The sequence below is a fragment of the Monodelphis domestica genome, chromosome 2 (genome assembly GCF_027887165.1).
Source record: "Monodelphis domestica isolate mMonDom1 chromosome 2, mMonDom1.pri, whole genome shotgun sequence".
Taxonomy (NCBI): domain Eukaryota; kingdom Metazoa; phylum Chordata; class Mammalia; order Didelphimorphia; family Didelphidae; genus Monodelphis; species Monodelphis domestica.
The window spans coordinates 430,508,645-430,528,512 of NC_077228.1; the positions used below are offsets into that span (position 1 = coordinate 430,508,645).

General features: G+C 36.8%; 1 protein-coding gene across 4 annotated transcripts in view; it reads left to right on the forward strand.

Annotated features, from left to right (window-relative positions):
* Positions 1 to 19,868, forward strand: part of MTHFD1L (methylenetetrahydrofolate dehydrogenase (NADP+ dependent) 1 like) — a 293,067-nt gene that overhangs the window by 8,792 nt on the left and 264,407 nt on the right. For all 4 annotated transcript variants that reach the window (XM_007484726.3, XM_007484725.2, XM_056818928.1 and 1 more), the window contains exons 2-5: positions 7,493 to 7,577; positions 10,661 to 10,711; positions 10,794 to 10,847; positions 17,623 to 17,747. In XM_007484726.3, coding sequence (XP_007484788.1) covers positions 7,493 to 7,577; positions 10,661 to 10,711; positions 10,794 to 10,847; positions 17,623 to 17,747 — 315 coding nt within the window. The remainder of the gene's footprint in view (positions 1 to 7,492; positions 7,578 to 10,660; positions 10,712 to 10,793; positions 10,848 to 17,622; positions 17,748 to 19,868) is intronic.

Below are 19,868 nucleotides of genomic sequence, written 5' to 3' on the forward strand. Positions count from 1 at the left end.
ACATAGTATTAATTCTAAGGCAAATGGTAGAGGTTTTTTTAAAAAGTGCAATCATACTATCTGATGAGGCAAAAATAAATATTTTTTAAAAAGGGGTAGACAAGAAAACTATATTATGTTGAAAGGAACCATAAGCCACAAACTAATATCAGTAATAAACTTAAATGCTCCAAATGCCTTAGCATCCATATTCAGTAATCAAAATATGAACTGCAAGAAGACCAACGGTATCGATGACAAGAGACATCAATATCTCTCAGTTTTAGATAAGTCCAACAGAAAGATAAACAACAACAACAAAATATGGAACCAAATAAATTGCTGGAGAACCTGGAATTAAAAGTCTTATGATGTCTTCTACATGAGACAGCAAAATAATTATTTCTGGGCACCACGTGGAACTTTTGCAAAAACTGACCATGTACTAGGGGACAGAGATATTGTAAATAAATGTTTAAAAGGGGGAGGAATGGGACAGAAATAGTTGATAAATCTTTTATAAACCATGACACAATAAAAGTAGTAGTTCAGAGACAAGAAATAAAAGAATCATATCCCAAATAGAGACTTAACAATGAAATACTAAATAATGAGTAGATTAACTATCTTGGAGACCTTAGGAACATTGTCTCCAGGAAGAACCCTTAGAAAGGGTATTTCTGTGGAACTCAAGAATCTGTAAAAATGGAGATTTGAACCCCAGACTTCAATCCCCAGAAGTCCTTGGTACTTCCCAGAATTCCCTATAATCTCACCTGAGTCCCCACCTGGGCGAGAACACAAATTGTATTTAAACCAGCCTACTTTGCTCTCTTCCCCAACTTGAAACATTGCAACATGTAGTAATTAGGCTGTGAATGGGCTAATGTGCCCTAGGCACGTGCTTTTCTTATTTTGTATTTTCTTATTTCCTTGATTTCTAATAATCTTAATAAATCTCATAAAATATAATACTTTTATCAGTAGAGACTAAATTTAACATTTACAAACCTAGTGTTCTATTTATACCTTAGGACAGTGTTGGTGAACCTATGGCACAGGTGTCAAAGATGGCATGCAGAGCACCCTCTATGGGCACTCAGCTGTGCCCCCTCTACCCCTCCCCCCCAGTTCATTACTAGAAGGGCAGAGGGACTCAGGCAGAAATTCTCCCCTCTCCCTCTCTACTGTACCTGACAACATTTTTTCATATCCCCCACCCCTCTTTCCCACAGCCCAATGGGAGTACACGGGGGTAAGGTGGGTGGCTCACAGGTGGCAGAGCTGGAGGGAAGCAGAGCTCTCAGGCCACTCCCCTCCCCCTCTCTATACTTGCTAAGGACATTCTTCACTCCCCCTGCCCCTCTGCCCAGCAGCCCAATGAGAGCTTTCTCCCTTCCCTTTGTGGGGGTAAGGGTGGGGTGGGGCACATGGTGGGGAGAGGGCCATTCCATCTCTAAAATATCCACCATCATTCCTAGGGAATATAGCTAAAGAGAAACCTCTTGTTGGTTACATAGTGGTTTATAGCCCAAGTCTAGGTTACCTTGAGAAAATAAGACAAAAAAGAATACTTAAAATTTGACTATATCCATCACCCCTATCCAAGATGCTTAAATGGGTGCTTGATGGCCTGATGTACAGTCTGAAGACTAGGATCAGTCAGGGAGTTTCTTAAAGGCTAGTTCTCATAGGACAGGGGTAAATTTGGGGTCTCATAAAACAAGGTTGTCATTGGTCATGGGCTATTCTTTTGAAATAAGTAGTGGAAAAATCTATAATCCTAAAACAAAATAATATGAGTTTAAGCAAAACAAGAAAAGAAAGTTATTTAGTTCTAAAAATTTGGATAGAGTTAGAAACCATCTAATTATTGTTAAGGATAAAATAAGGGGTTGTTGACTGAATATATTATACTAGTGGTCGCCAGGGATTAAAATTCAATCCCAATAAAATACTCAAGTCAGTTTGGGATTTTTATGGTGGTTTAGTTACAACATAGGGAGGAAATTAAGAAGAAGAGAGAGAGAAAAGGGAATTGGACTGCTCTGGCAAAGCAGATAGGAGTTGGAGGTCAAGGAAAGGAAGAATCAGTCACCTCAACAAGGTCGCTCAGGGAAGATGCCTCACCTAACCCACTCTACAGAGCTTCTCCCAGTCACTTCACCAGCAAGCCACAAATGCCAAAACCTGACAAGAGCTGTAAACACACCAAAATGCCGCCCAGCACTCCCCATGCTGCCAACAGAGCCCAATGTTGCAAGCAAGCCCAAAAATCTCCAAGCGAGAGAGAATGAGAGAGAGGAAGTGATGCGAAATATATAGACAGTTCTTTACATCACTTCCTGTGTCTCACATGTACCAGTGATAGCTTAAGCGTGACTTAGGACAGCCCATGGGGGTCTGTCAGTTTCTTATTTGTCACTTGCTAGCACATGTCTATCATAGGCCATCCTCCTCAACACTTATCCTTAAGTAGGGGTGTATACATTCCTGGTTGCTAGAATTTTTAAAGACTAAGCAGTGTGGAGTAAAACTAAAATTCACATTATCTGATAAATATCACCTTGTTTAATATAAACTCAAGACCGCCTCAGTACCAAAAACTAAGAACAGGGAAACATGGAAAGTGCAACAAGGCAGTAAAGCAGACCAACTTTATTGTGGGGACATATAGGACAAAAGGTATAAAAGAAGAATGGAAACTGGTTCCATTAGGTCCTAGGTAAGAGTGGAGCACCTTTTCCAAAGCCAGTCAAGTCTAATGAGTTTTTATAGGGTTCTAATCTAGATCAGTTCAGAAGGTGGGTACTTGGACCTTGGGTATAGGTAAAGGTTCTGTACTGGTGCTAGAGGAGGAAAATGTATTCAGTCCAGTTTATAAAGGCTACAGTATTTCTTCTAATCCTCCCTCCCCCTCCAATAGGAAATGGAAGCCCTGAGGAGTTCATTGACTTGGCTAAGGATGTCCTGAGGTAATTAGCAGAATCTAGAATTGGTATCTAACTCCTGTGATTCCAAATCCTCCCTTTTTCCCATAATGCTATGCTGTAAGAATCCAGTGGAGGTTGAAGGATTGGTAAAATCAAGGTCAAATCTTCTGCCCCTGCTTAAACCTCATTTTATTTTGTTTCAAAGTTTAACAAACTTTTATTTAATGAAGGTCAACATGATCTAGTGGATACTTTATTGAATTTGGAGTAAGGAAAAACCAAGCTTACATCCTGTTCCTGGCACTGTATGACTTGGATGGAGTCATTTAACCTCTTCATTCCTCAATGTAACTGCCTGTCTGGGTTTGATGTGAACAGGATTAACTAAAACAGCCTTCCCAGAAAGGTCTTACCTCTCTCTGAGGTTGGGAGAGTAAGGAGCAAGGAGAACTTGGCCTGTGGGGAAATGCTAATAGAACTTTAAAAAGCTTCCTGTGTCAGGAGGAAAGTGAAAGAAGCACTAACAGTCCCTTCCTCCCTTTTTCCTTCACCTAAGAACCTTGGGGCAAAGCCACTCCCAGGCCCAAATGAAGTAATGTCTATGAAAGCACTTCTGCAAACCTTAAAGTTCTACATCCACACCTAGTTACTTTTAGATACAATATCATTTTCTGGTTTTGCTTAATTTTTGAAATCACATATTTTATGAAATCTTGTATATTTGTTTCCTGTCTCTTCCTCCTGACATGTTGTTTGTATGGGTAGCCAGAGAAAGCTTTTTAGAATTAAATGTAATGTCATATTATATGGCAGCTCAGTGGCCTAGCAGATAGACCATTAGACCTGGAGTCAGAGAGACCTCTACCACCTATGCATTATTTTCAGAGAAAGAGTAAGGGGGTGGGAATAAGCATTTATATAGTGCCTGCTGTGTGCCAGGTACTATGCTAAATACATCACAAATATTATTATTACTATTTAACAGTTAAGAAAACTGAGGCACAAGGATATTAAGTGACTTGACCAAGATGACCTAACTACTAAATGTATGAATCTAGATTTGAATTTAGGTCTTTCTGCCTCCAGGTTCATCCTTTTATCCATTGTGCCACCTAGTCGTCCATCTCTTTATTTTCAGAAAGAAATTATATTTTAAAGTGTGGTTTGATGGGGTGTTTTTTATAAACAAAAAAGCTGAGTGAAAATTGAGTTATTCTTTTTACAAAAGCTAATTGAGTCATCTTTAAGAGATGAATCATATCTGTTACAACAAATTAGTTCTAGATATTTTGATATAGTTAAATTATAAAATCAGTATCTCTCCCAAAGTCCATTTAAATTGTTCTTTTTATAATGTGAATTCATTTTTCTTCAAGCTAACACAATATTTTAACAAATCCAGGTCAAACTGTTCTCTGCATTGCTATTAACAAGCATCTTCTAGTTTGGGAGACCTGCTAGATTAGATATGTTTTTACTCCAATTTGTCAGACTGTCCTTTTTAATTTTGATAATTTTAGGAGCAAGTAAATATCATTTGTTAACTATCTCCTCTGCCTTTTTTTTAATCTCCCAAAAATAAAACTCAAGGAGCTTTAGTACTTCCCTATATACCTCCAGGATGAAACAGAGCCTGACCCTTTCCAACTATTCTAGCCTTATGGCTTTACTCCCCTCCAAAACGTCTGCCATCCAAAGATATTATATTACTTGCTGTTGGATGATTGACTATGATAGAGCCTTATAGACTTTTTTAAAAAGGATCTTTGGTTTAAAAGAAAATTGACTTGTAATCGAGTATGAGCTGCTTTATTTGTGCTTCTGGAATCTTTTACCTCATTCTTCAAAGGAACCAAACTAGACTAACCAAGAGGTCTCAAACCCATTGGCAAATTAGAGGTCTGTCTACCCCAAGTGTGTGAAAATAATCTCAGTGGAATGGGCAGATGAGAATAGTTTGCTCCAACCGTCATGAAGACTGCTGGAGTAGGTTCTGTGGAGCACTGAGAGCTTGGTCAGACATGACTGGTAACAAATTGTTCTCCTCCACCCATTATACCCATGCTTGGGGCAAACACCCTCCCCCCCAGCGCACCATTGGGTTGGAGACCTGTTGGTTATTCATAACCTGGTTTAACCTATTTGCCAAGCCAGTTTTACTGGAGTGACTCCTGCACATGCTACAGCTTCTTGGAGCCTCTGATGAGAGTTGGGTAAAAGATGGACACCACAGAAAGATGATCAGCCCTGAAAATGGTTTGGTAAGCCCTCTCACCAAAGGTACTGGTCCTCTCTGAATACCCTATACACTCCCAAGGTAGCTGAAATCCATAAATAATCTCTAACCCAGTCCATTCTCCCCACCGTAATGATGAACCTTAGGTAACCCTAAAAGTTGGAAGCACGTACTATGATTGCCTCTTAGACACTGGAGCATCCAGATCAGTATTGTAAGATTAAAATTAATATCCACTACTCCAAGTGTTATATTTTATAAGATTTATTAATACTCACTTGAAGTAGAGGAAAGTGATAGCCTGAGTAAAGAGCAGTCCTGGATTGTGAAAGCAGGAGAAGAGAGCAAGAGAATGGAGTTACCAAAACTTTTATCTACAAAATGTAGATGTAACATAGGGATGAAAGAGGAATGCTGGGAAATATATTTTAAGGGGACAAAATTCTAATTACACAGTATTGATGAGTAAACCTGATTCTGAATGCAATTCTATTGGCTCGCTAAATTTGGTTGCGATATCAGGGCCACTCCTAAAGGTCCCAAAGCTTTCCCCTTGAATGGTGTCTGTGGGACTCCTATCAGTAGAACATTCTTTCCTTCTAATGCCTAGCTCCCCTACACATTTGTGAGGGAGAGATCATTTATGCAAGCTTAGAGCCACAATAACATGCTCTCCAGATGGCTCCATGACACTAGAATTGCCTGAGGAATCCTTAAATTTGCTCCCTGTATTTCTTTCAGACAGTCAGGAGGTGAAAGAGCCTCCCACCTTTAAAATCCCAACTGAGCTACTGGAGTCTCTCAGGGCCACATCCTCTTTTGATGTCGGCCTACTTAAATCAGCTGTTCCTGTTCAAATTAAGACAAAAGGTGGCCCACCTCCTTCCATTCCTCATTATCATCTATCAATACCTCAAAGTCTCTCTGACCACATCAAAGAAGGTGCTGTGCTCTGTGAGCAAGGCAGAAATTGTGAGATGCACAAATTTAGAGGAAACTCCAGCCCAGATGTTCCTGCACATTATTTGTGCCTGTCCTGTGACTGAACCTTCTGAACTCATATCAGTTTGATGGGTCACAGTCAGACACACTGTACATTGACCCTGATGTAGTGAGGTCATTTTCTTTGTCTTCAAGTGTGATGGACAACAACCAAGAAAGCCAAACCCTTAAGAGCAGAGATGGGTGTCATTTAGTAAGAGCTGATCTATTCTGCAGCACTTGATGCAAAGTCAGGACACCATAAGCCACAAACATGAATGTCTGGAGTGCTTTACCATCTTTAAGGAACCCTCTGGACACTGGCTATTATTATAATGGTGGCAAGTACCTTTCAGCAAACATCTTACTGTTTATGCCTGACTTGTTATTAATAATCAGAGCATCAGTGAACAAAAAACCTCATGTTATATCTTTGCAAAAATCATGTATGGTTTTGATATTTTCTTGGGCAACATCTTCCTGAAAAGAGAGCATTTGTCTCCACTGAATCAAATACATTTTATAGACAATATAGTTGGATCTTGTATTCATTATATTTTTCAGTTACCATGTTAATGGAAAATTTTTATATTTATATTATATTAATATAAATATTATATATAAACACAAAAATATCAATATAGTACAAACATAAATAATAAATGTATTATTTATGTTTATATTTCTATATTTAGTAGCTTCTGTAGACTATTATTCATCAAGAAGCATTTTGTTAAATACTATGTGCTTCCTAAGTAATATGCTAAGCCCTGCAAAAGCTTACATTTTCTTTTCTCACACCTAGGCAATGAGTTTTAAGTGACTTGCCCAGGTTCATATAGCTAAGAAGTGTCTGAGGTCACATTTGAACCCAAGACCTCCCATCTCCAAACTTGCCTCTTTATTTACTGAGCCACCTAGCTGCCCCCAAATGTTCTTTTTAAATTTTTTATAAAGATGAAAAATGCATAAATTGATTAGAAGATACTAAAATTCTTGTCCTTGGTAATGATCTTTCCCCTTCAGACTATTTTGGTTTTTTTTTTTTTATGCAGTAAGGAAATAAGTGATGTCAAGAGCTCTTTGTTGTTGTCTTCTTATCCTATTAGAGTGTAAGCTCCATGAGGGTGTGGAAGAGGCATAAGGAAGGGTAAGGGCCAGTAGTGATTTGGACGTATTTGGCACTTAAGAAATGTTTTCTGCTATTGGTTTCATTGTTTTTTTTCCCTAACACCCTAAAATTCATTCTTCCCACTGAATATTATTTCACCTTCTTTTTCTATTTTTGGCAAATGAGTTCCTTGTTGAAACATATCTTTTATTAACAGATATTTAGCTGAGTTGTGTTTTCTTCTCATTGCAGAGAAATAATTCAGAATTCAAAAGAAGTTTTGAATGTATTGCAAAAAGGAAACCCTTCCTTTAAGCCAGTGCTTGCAATTGTCCAGGTAATGTTGAAAGTATTGTTTAGGATTGCTTTTTTATGATATATTTCCATTTTAAAATTTCTTAGGAAAGCCAAGCTTTGAAATCAAAGAGCCTAAGAAGTGGCAAATAGCTTTAGTGTCTCCTGGTTTTTAAAACAGTCTAAAATTATTTGATTACAAATTAAATTTCTGTAGTAGTTGGGCATAAACTGAAGATTCTTTCAGTGAGTTTGGACTTCTGCAAAGGAGTTTAATAGAATATAATGAAAGAAATTTTTACTTTTTTTACTTTTTTTTTTACTATTTTTACTCTGAAAAAATAAATTAAGCTTCCATAGGTATTTAAGCACCTAGTGTGACAAAAATTATTTGAAGATCAATGATGGTGCGGAGATAAAAATCAGTTTATAATGCTTAGAGCTCATTATATACAAAAATCAATCAGTCTTGAGCAACAGTTTCAGCATCGTTATGTAGGTTATAGTTACATAAGAAAGATGAATACAATAAAATTTCAAGGAGTAAATAAGGGAAGATGATGGTTTACAGACCAAAGAGCAGATGTCTGAAGGGGAAAATCTCTATCAAATGTTGAATGCAGCTAGCTTTGAGCTGACCTTGGTGGACCAACCTGGTCTAAACCAGTTAAAAATTGGTTCTTTTGTTTCTTTTCTTTTAAAATTTATTTATTTGTTAACATTAAAATATCTAGGTGTCTTCCTCCTGGAGCTAGAGAAGGCATCATGTGACAAGAAGAAAAATGTGCATATATACAACTATGTCTTTTTTATTTATATCTGTTATTTTTCTGAAGGTGGACATACTTGACGGACATATTGTCCAAACAATATTTTTGTTGCTTATATAATGTTTTCTTGGTTCTGCTCATTTCATTCTTCATAATTTTATGCAGGTTTTCATTTCATGTTTTTACATTTCTTCTGAGCAGTAGTATTCCATCATAGTCATGTGCCACAATTTATTTATCTATTCCCCAATTGAGGGGCATCTGTCCTTTCTTTGGACATTCCCCGTGGCAACCCCTGAAGACTACTATTCTGGCCAGATGTCAGCACTCACAGAATTCCCTAGCCCTGTCTATGCAAAACAGTTCACAGTAACAATTACTAGTTATCTTCCTACCTTATAAAAATAACTGTAAAATGTTCCAACTTCCTCTCCCACTCCAAAAATTGAACCCCACTGTCTTCACTCTGATATTCTGTACCCAGGACTCAACCCCCTCCTTGGCCACTCTAGTATTCCATGTCCTGAGTTGATGTCTTAGGTTGATTTTGTAGACTTTAGCTAGTTTCATGCCCTGTTCATCTTCAATAAATGACCTTAATAAAACTAAGTCATAAATTCTCTTAGTAAACTATTAAGTATTTTGAATTATATATAACTTTTTTTAAACACTTACCTTCTGTCTTAGAAGTGATACTAAGTATTGGTTCCAAGGTAGAAGAACAATAAGGGCTAGGCAATGGGTTAAGTGATTTGCCCAGAGTCACATAGTTAGGAAATGTACAAGGTCAGTTTTGAACCCAGGACTACCCATCTAGAGGCCTGGCACGATACACCGAGCCATCTAGCTGCCTCTGAATTTTTTATAATTTCAAAGTGTTTTAGAAGGAAATTATTACTTTCATTGACATTTTCTCATGGAATCCATCTCTCTTCCCTTTCATGGAGACCAGACCCCTGGTCTAGAAGGTCAGAATCAAGCTGGTTCTGTTGTTGGTCAGTCATTTGGTCCCTGCCTCTTTGTGACCCTGTTTGAGATTTTCTTAGCAAAAATACTAGAATAGTTTGCCGTTTCCTTCTCTTGCTCATTTGACAGTTTAGGAAACTGAGGCAAACAAGGTTAAGTGATTTGTTGAGGTTGATACATCTAGTTAGTGTCTAAAGCCAGATTTGAATTCATGAATTCCTGATTCCAGTCCCATAGCTCTATCCACTGTGCTGCCTACATACTTCCAAAACAAAGTAGTTTTTACTTAAACCTGAGGTTCTTGACTACATTATGCATTATGAATTTTTTCTCAGAATATTTTTAAATAAATGAGGAAAATGATCGTTTTCTTAGAAGTTAGTAAAATTAAAGATGAAATTTTTTTCTCAACCTAATTCACTAAACATGCCCCATCCTGCTAAAATCTAAAGAATCTGTAGACCCCAGGTTTAAAATTTCTGTCAAGGTGTGAATTCTGATAAAAGAACATTCACCTGTTCTTGACCTTTGAATGTGCTTTAATTTTTATTCAGCTCAATGAACACTAAATATCTACCTCTTTCTGCTCCAGTTTCTTTAACCATCAAATGAGATAAAAATAGTGCCTACCTCCCAAGTTATTGTGAGGATTAAATTAAATGCTATAAAGTGCTTTACAAACGTTAAAGCACTACATAAATGCTGTGGTATTGTTATTATTACTATTATTATCTTCTAGTCATTGTACCAAGTGCTAATGTCTCTTTTAAGGCATAAGAATGATTTTAGGGCAGTGATAAGAGGTTAAGACACCAAAGACTTAGGTTCTCCTCCAATCTTTATTTCATAGACTTCTGATCTTAATATTTTCACCTGTAAAATAATACCAATGACATTGCTGTGTCTGCATCAGTATTTGCTAATATTGCAAATTAGAATAAATTAAATATGATTCAACAATTTCTTTTGAGAAAAGCACAAATTCTTTGAAAAGTTATACTCTTGTGTATAATTTATTTTCCTCTATTTATTTTATAATCAAAGTTTCCCACAAAAAATATTATTTCATTAATTATTTCTCAGTTACATGTAAAAAGTTTTTTTTCCTTTTTTGGAATTTTGAGTTCCAAATTCTCTTCTTTCTTCCTTCCCCTCCTCATGCAATTTGATAGAGATTATATATGTGAAGTCAAACAAAACATTTTCATATTAGCCATGTTACAAAAGAAAATACAGACAAAAAGAAAAAAGGAAGTTAATAAAATATATGCTTCTATCTGCATTCAGATTCCATCAGTTCTATTTCTGAAGATAGATTATTTTTTTGAAGTTACATTTAATTTCTTTATGCTTATTCTCATATACTTTTCTCTCCTTTTCCCCCCTTAAGGCAGGTGAGGATAACTGGATGCAAGAGATAAACCAGAATTTGGCTGAAGAGGTGAGGATTGGAAATTTTTGTTCTTTATAATTTTAAATTATTTGTTTAGATTTTTAAAAAATAACTTGATTCTTTTTTTCAGGCTGGTCTGAACATTACTCACATTTGCCTGCCTCCTGACAGCAATGAAGATGAGGTAATGGGCTCTTGCTTTCCTTTTATTAATATTGCCAAGTTGGAAGAAATCCAGCCCACTCCTGTGGCTAAGAATTTAAAAGGAATAGATCTCTTCCATTTAATAGTCTTTCAAGTTCATTTGTGTGACCTTGTTATTGTTGCTTCACCAGACCTTAGTGTCTTCGTCTTTAAAATGATGAGGTTGGATCAGATGATCTGTAAAGGCCCTTCTAACTGTAAAGTTCTATTATTTTATTTTATTTAGATTTGCTTTGTATCAAGGCCTCTGTGCAAAACAATATATTTTTATGAACTAGATGTTAGAGGAGGTGCAACTACTTTCCTTGAGGAGTTTATTGACTAATCAGTCAATAGAAAACTCAAATAATGAGACTTTATTCACTTACTTTAGTTAATTTCTCTTTAAGGTGATCTTTTAAAAGAATTAGCTTCTAGGGCAGATAATAGCAACAGCAGTATTCTATTTTCCTTAGGGGAGACAACATAGGGAGACAACATACCAAAATCAGTTGAAGGCCACCAAAGCAGTATTTAGGGTCATGCAATTAAAAAAAAAAAAACTAGAAAAAGAATGAATTAAAAATCCCTCATTAACTTTTGTTGTTGTTCAGTCATTTTCAGTTGGGTCCAATTCTTTGTATTTCTATTTGGGGTTTTCTTGGCAAAAATACTAGAGTAGTTTGCCATTTCCTTCTCTAGCTCATTTTATATCTGAGGGAAAATAAGGTACAGGGTTAAGTGACTTGCCCAGGGCCACACAACTATTAAGTCTTCTTGACTTCCAGGCCCAGTGCTCTATCTACCACACACCTAGTGTAGTACACCCTCCCCAGTTAGATATTGTAAAATTTTATATTAATATCCAATAGCTCCAAGTATTATATTTTACAAAGTGTATTATTAATAACTTGAAGTAGAAAGAAAATAAAGCTAAAAGAAATAGAAGGTCAAACCTAATTATCTAAAAAGTAAACCCACATGTGTAGATTCTCTTGCTTGGCATAAAGCCTGCTTTCCCAGCATAGTCAGGCGAGAAGGAGGATGGCGAGGTCACACACAAACTTTATCTGGAAAATGTAAGGATATAACATGAGAACAAAAGCAGGATGCTGGGATTTAGAGTCCTGGAGAGCAGATTCTAATTATACAATCCCCCTGTGATTCCATTGGAAACTGAGCATGTAGAAATCTCCCAGATTTGCATGCCTAGTTTCCCCAATGAATCAGTACACATAATCAGCATATATCTCTAAAGATCTTTAACTAGAGGTACGTACAATATTGTACTTTCTAAGGGGAAATTTAAAAGAGGAAGAGAACAAAATAATGTTTGCTAGGGCACTGACAAAAAGCCAATTAGGGGGTAGTCCCCTTTCACATAATAGTGTATGTTCAAAATAAATATGTTCCACCCCCCACAGTTCAATTTCACTACATCCCAAAGTTCATTCTGGATCTTTTGGTGTGGTGTGTGGTGTCTGCAGGCATCTCCATGGTGCCTTCTCCAAATAGCACTTTCTTGATTCAGTGAGGTAGCAAGTTTCTTATCCAAAAAGTACTCTCAAACAAGAAAAATTTTTAGAAATCTAGAATTTTATGACAATAATACAATCCACCCCCCCCCAAAGAGGATGTTGACCAACACACAAATCACCCAAGAATACATGACTTGTTATGAGTTATGAGATATATGAATCATTTGCAAAAAGAAAATAAAAAACCCAAAGAAAAAAAAACTTCTGGATGAAAAATAAAATATCAAAGTCTCATGTGTAAAAATTCCAAGTAATGAAAAATAAGGCTATAACAGGTCCTTGAAGAATCAGGGCCTGATTAAAGTGATTTATGTCCCACAAGCCTATGGTTGCAATTATGTACTTACCCATTCAGCAGTCAGGACTACAGAAAATTGCCATACTATAAAAGCCAGAAAAGGGACTAGATTTTGAAGCAGAAAGGGAAATAGCATTCCCTAGTCTGATTTTATCTTTGCTCGCAGGGATAAGGGAGCCAAAATGGCAGCCAAACTGAGGTACTTGGAAGAAATTTGGATCTGGCATGAGGGGATCCTGCATCTGACTTTGCAAACAACCACTTCCTCAAACCCCAAATAAGTTCAAGTACCCTGTCTTGGCACAGACTCTCAGCAATCCCACCAGGATTGGTTGGTCTCCTTGACCTTGTGCTTGTTGGCACTATGCAGGTTAACTTTGTGCTCCTTGGCACTGTGCAGTGGCTCTTTAGTGATCCCTTCTCCTGGAATCAAACATAATCATTAATGAAAGTCCCATAATATTTAATAATCAATGGCAGGTTTTCCATAGTCTAAAGCTTTGGGGTATGCATCGACATTAGGGCTAGTGGACATTTTAAACTTACCCTAGTGCAAAATTAAAAAAAAAAAACCTTTAATACTGATTGTTTGTACTACAAGTACAAAAAACAAGAGAGGAAAGAAAATTCAAGTATCCTGTTGCACATAAAAGGAAAAACAATAATAACATTTTTAAAAAATCAAAAATATATAGTTCATAATCAGTGACACACTATGTTACCCAAGGAGAGGCAGAATACAAAGGTTTCTCACCCAAAAATGAGACCCATTTCCTTTTTAACTTGGCCATGATCCACAGTGTGAGTGATTTTCACTAAGTAACAGCTTTTTAAAACAGTAGTAAAACAGCCAGTGCACATTCAAGGAAGTACCAAAATCCCCAAAACATAAGAGCACATTTAATGGCAATAGTAAACAAATCCACTATCATTAGGATTCACATGAGTCTCTATACCCACTGAAGCTCATGAATACTTGTCACAAGTTCTCCAGATCTAGCCAATCTTTCAACCTTGACTGAGATATTTTTAACAAACATCATTCCAAAATTTGGTAGGAAATGCACAGAAAAACCTCTGTACTGCTGATGAAAATCTGTTGGGTCTAAAATGTCACCAAGAATCTAGATCATTCTGGTGGAAGGGTTGTGTAAGCTGAAGAGTTACAAATATAAAAACTGTCCAGGAGCCACTAGGCTCCATAGGAAAATCCTTCCCACCTCTCGGATGAAATTATAATCCATCACAGGGTAACCAAACCCCTTGGGAAACCTCCCTCTGGTTTGAGACTATAACAGCAATAAAAGGCATGTCTTTATATGTCTCATCCATTGCAATGTGGAGGCAAGGACTACAACAGTGAAAATCACTTCTGACGTCTCATCCATTACATTTTTACAAATGCAGAGGTGGGGAATACAGTAGTGTTATTGCACTTCACTTCAACTAATAAATGGACCCTTATTTCTTGTTAAAAACAACTCAAAGGGAGGCAAATGATCAGTCAGAGGTAATGGTGCTACTAGATACCTGAAAATCACTTCTGAAGACCCCTTAAAATCAATTTACATTTTTAGGTCATTAAATTCTTCAAAGGTTGTTTACAGGTTTTACCAGTTTGATGGAGTCCATTCATCATCATCTAAGTGACAATTAACAAAGACAAAAAGACACCAAAGACTGTTTAGGCAATATGTGTCCTTGAGGGATCTGGTGACAAACTTAGCATCCATAAGGACCTATGGTTTTGCCATAGAAAGGGGTTTGTCCAAGTTGTTTATGGACTTTTATAATGGTATTTTCTCCAGTCCAATCATAGGGGAGCTACAAATAAAGACAGTAGGACGGTACAAATGAAAACAGCACAACAGGACATATAGCTAATGGCCAAAACACAGTAGCTGAAAATGACATAGTGTAACAAAATAGTATAGATTAAATCAATATGTGAACCTAAAAAACAAAATTAAATCTTAACTCAAACAATCAGTGAACACAATATATGTGACAGGGTGTGAGCAATGAATTCAAGAGTCCTTTTCTCCAATTCTAATAACTGTGTTACAGAGACTTCTTCACTATTTGGAAGGAAATAAACTGAAACAGTTAACATCAGTAAAACAATGGAGTCTGAAAAGGCTTAACAATTCACCTCCAGACTCTTTAAGGTTCCTTCCCTCCCAAGTATCATAATCCATCTATCTTCCTTTGGTCACACTTCTGGGGTTCTCCATACCTGCATTGGGCATAGTGTAGATGAACTCCATATTGGATGTGTTGCAGAGACTGGGCAGGCCAAAATGGCAAGGGGGTGTAGGGAGATGAATCTCCCCTCTGAATCTGGAGATTACTCAAGCTAATAGCAAGGACAAGTGCACCCAGGAAAAGTAGCAAGAAAAGACATCCTAAAAGTTTGGTAAGGCTCTCTGGGAACAAGAGCTATTTGAGATAGGCAGGAAACTGGGCCATGCTTGGAATCCTCATTAAATTGGTTGCCATTCTACTTCCTGTCTTTAGGTGGTGCTAGCCTAGTATGCACTGGCTAGGAGTAAAGTTAAGAGGTTTGGAAGAGTAACCTTCCTTCTCCTCCCCCCAAGGGCAAAAACCAGTGGCCACGTAACACCTCAGTCCCCACGCCCACAGCCAGGAGCGTGGAAGCCCCCCTAGGTTAGTTTAAAGTTGATTTAGGAGCTTAATGGGGGAGAGAATAAAGGGGGGGTAGGCAGTGAGGAAGGGGCCCAGGATCTCCTGCTTGCTGCACATCCATGCTTCTAGGCTGCTGCTAGTCTAAAAAGCTATTTCAGCTCCAAGCTACCACATGTTTGAGATCCATGTGGGGGGGGTGGGGGTGGTGGGGGTGCTCGTGCTGGCAGGGAGCCAGCTACTTAGCTTCTCACCTTCCACACAAGGGAAATCCACAGTGCTTGGGGCCAGCAGTGAAAAATACTAGCACAGGTAGATGGGCACAAGCAAATGCAGTGGGAAGCAAAGAAGACAGGAGGGGAAAGGCAAAAAATGTCATGGCAGGAGAAATGTGATTTTAATATATTCACTTAGAGAGAAGTAAGGGTCCTATAACTCCAGACTTCTGGTGGCCACAATGTAAAATTTTATATTAATATCCAATAACTCCAAGTATCATATTTTATAAAGTTTTTTAATAATCACTTGAAGTAGAAAGAAAATAAAACTAAGAGAAATAGAAGTTCAAACCTAATTATCTAAAAAAGTAAACCCACATCTGTAGATTCTCCTGTCTGGCATAAAGCCTGCTTTCCCAGCACAATCAGGGGAGAAGAGAGAGGAGGAATCACACAAACTTTATCTCCAAAACATAAGGATGTGAGAACAAAAGTGGAATGCTGGGATTTAGAGTCCCGGGGAGCAGATTCTAGTTGCATTATACTAAAATAGAAATACAGAAAATCAAAGATGAGATTAATAAATCTGAAAGTAAAAAACCCATTGTACTAAAAAATAATAAACCATTAGTTAATTTGATTTTAAAGAAGAAAAAAACCAAATTACCAGGATGAAAAATGAAAAGGGTGAATATATTACTAATGAAGATGAAATTAAAGCAATTACTAGGAATTATTTGGCCCAATTATATGCCAAACTGTATTTAAGTGAAATGGATGAATATTTACAAAAATATAAATTGCTTAGATTAGCAGAAGGAGAAATAGAATACTTAAACAATCCTATATTTTCTTTGTGGCCAAGTTTCTAGTTGCTTCTGTTAGTGCAGAGGTTCTGAAGCATACTTCAGAAATGCTAATAAGATTAGCATCTTTCATCCTTTTTTTTTATATTTGGCATTGAGAAGGGCCCTACTCTTCTGAGGGTAAGTCAGCAATTCTTGTTATATACAGATTGCTATATTGGTATTTAGTATTTTTCTTTAATTTTTCATCAGATTTGCCAAGGAATGTGCTTTGAAAATGAAAGAAACATTTAGAATAAGAGACATATTGTCAACATTTAGTGAAATGGATAATTCTTGAAGCAAAGTAACAGAGTGGAAAGATACTGGATGTGGAGCCAGAACACTTAGCCGGACAGGTCACTTAAATGCCCTGGAGCTTCGGTTTTCTCATCTGTCTAATGATGGGTTGGACTTGAACCAACTCTTAGCATTCAGTGATTTGGGAAGTGGCCTTAGGGTCCTCATCTATTGGGGATTCAGACTGAAAGCTCTTTTAGAGTTAAACAGTTTGACATGAAAGTCAAAAAAAGATCTCAGGCTGTAATGGATGGTAATGCATCTAGAATGAGGAAGGAAGGTAATGGTCCATCTATACTATGCCTTTGGCAGACTCCATCTGCCTCCATTGTTTACTGTTGTATTGATTTTTTTCTGTGTGTTTGGCTCATGGTATGAATCTATTAATAGAGATTTGCCCTTTGCAATTATAATAAGGTTGGTTCTTGGTCTTCTTCCTGTGGTATTTCAATTCCAGTGTTGGCAGAGTGGACAGAACACTCTGAGAATAGCTTTTTCTACCTCTAAAACACTGGTCGTGCTCTGTTTTTTTATTATTTGTTAGGTGTTTTATATCTCTTCTCACTTTATGTTCTCAAAATTTAGGGCAGAGATCAAATCTTAACTTATCTTTTTTTTTCCTCTCCTGCAGAAACAGACTAGTGCAGGGCTTAACACAGAGTGGACCTCAAGAAGTGTTTGCAAAATCAAATTGAATTAGGGATAGGAGACTTAATATTCCCTGAGAAATACTGTCATGTTTTTACTGAAATTTTACATGGAAAAAGAAAGAAAAGAAATGAGAGGGAGTAACAACTTGACATTGCTTTTTTTTTTAACCTATCATTTAATATAGAACAGGAATTCATCTTTAAATCAAAATGCTTCTTATTGAATAAAATGTGTGATTATTTGTTTGTTTAATCAAACTATTTTGGGGTATTTTTCCATTTAGATTATAGATGAAATCTTAAAGCTCAATGAAGATCCTAGAATTCATGGCCTCACTCTTCAACTCTCCATCAGCTCATTTAGCAACAAGATACTTAATGCTTTGAAACCAGACAAAGATGTGGATGGGTAAGATATCACTTTAGGCATTCATTAAATATGGCATTTATTAAGCACACAGAGAAATTAAATGACCTGTGATTCTAGTTCATTTTTGTTTCATGATTTTTTCCATTAAATTTTTTTGTTATATTTGTTCATTGTCTCTTATAACAAGTCAAAAAAAAAAACAACTTGAGAAATCCTGGAAATTCAATGGATGATTTAATTCTTTATATGGAACAAGTTATAATGTTTGAAGAAATGTTATTTTACTAGTTTGTCATCTTGTAAATAACCAATGCTGTCATGCCCTCAACTCTCTTTTTTTTCCCATTTGAATTAATTTAGTCAATTTAGAACATTATTCCTTGGTTACAATAATCACATTATTTCCCTCCTTTCCCTCCACCCACCCTTCCCACAGCCAATGCACAATTTCATTGGGTATTACTTGTGTTCTTGATCAGAACCTATTTCCATGCTGTTGATGTTTGCACCAGGATGTTCATTTAGAGTTTACATCCCCAACCATACCCCCTCCATCCATGTATTCAAGCAGTTGTTTTTCTTCAGTGTTTTTACTCCCACAGTGTTTCCTCTGAATGTGGATAGTGGTTTTTCTCATAGATCCCTGCAGGTTGTTCACGGTCATTGCATTGCCACTAATGGAGAAGTCCATTACATTTGATTGTACCACAGTGTATCAGTCTCTGTGTACAATGTTCTTCTGGTTCTCCTCCTCTCACTCTGCATCAATTCCTGGAGGTTGTTCCAGTCCCCATGGAATTCCTCCACTTTATTATTCCTTTGAGCACAATAATATTCCATCATCAACATATACCACAATTTGTTCAGCCATTCCCCAGTTGAAGGGCAGCCCCTCATTTTCCAATTTTTTGCCACCACAAAGAGAGCAGCTATGAATATTCTTGTACAAGTTTTTTTTCCCTATTATCTCTTTGGGGTACAAACCCAGCAGTGCAATGGCTGGATCAAAGGGTCTTTTAGCACCCTTTGGGCATAGTTCCAAATTGCCCTCTAGAATGGTTGTATCAGTTCACAACTCCACTAGCAATGCATTAATGTTCCAACTTTGCCACATCCCCTCCAGCATTTATTACTTTCCTTTGCTGTCATGTTAGCCAATCTGCTAGGTGTGAGGTGATACCTCAGAGTTGTTTTCATTTCTCTGATTATAAGAGATTTAGAACACTTTTTCATGTGCTTATTAATAGTTTTTATTTCTTTAACTGAAAATTGCCTATTCATCTATCAATTGGAGAATGGCTTAATTTTTTTGTACAATTGGTTTAACTATAAATTTGAGTAATAAGACCTTTGTCAGAGGTTTTTGTAATGAAGATTGTTTCCCAATTTGTTGCTTCCTTTCTAATTTTAGATGCATTTGTTTTGTTTGTACAAAAACTTTTTAATTTGATGTAATCAAAATTATTGATTTTACACCTCAACTCTCTTTTGCTCCCTTGATTATCCTCTGTGATTTATCCTTCCTGGATTACCTAACTTCCCAGTAGTATTGCATACTTGGACATCTCACCCAGGTTGGGGACAAAAAAAGTCAACCACAAAAAGGATTTTTAAAAATCAAAATCATGGGGTTTAATTTTAAATTAAAAAAAAACAAAGTAATAATCATCATTTGGAACCTGGTATATTGTGGGGTTGATGAACTTGGGTAAATACATTCATTATAGCAATCGGGATTGAGCTACAATCATAAGATCCTAGGACCAGAGGTTCAGAGCTGAAAGATATGGTCCACCCTCTAAATTTGCAGATAAGAAAACTGAGGCCTACAGATGTCAAGTGATTTGGCCAAGGTCAGACAGTAGTGGCAGAGCTGAGATTCAAACCCAGATCTTCTGGCTCCTTCTGTTCTACCATGCTGCTTTTATCTTATCTTTTAAGGAAGTCATTTGAAATTTAAACTAGTTTTTAACCTTTTTTTTTTGCTCCCTTTATTCATGCAAACTGATACCTTCTCCAATTATCTTGAGCATCTGGAGATAAAATAACTTGTCTAGGGTCACACAGCTCATTATATATAGCTGGTCTTTCTCTGACTCCCAGGCCAAGTCTTAGTATTGAATTAAATATGCTAATTAATTTGGACAGTATTATTTTTAT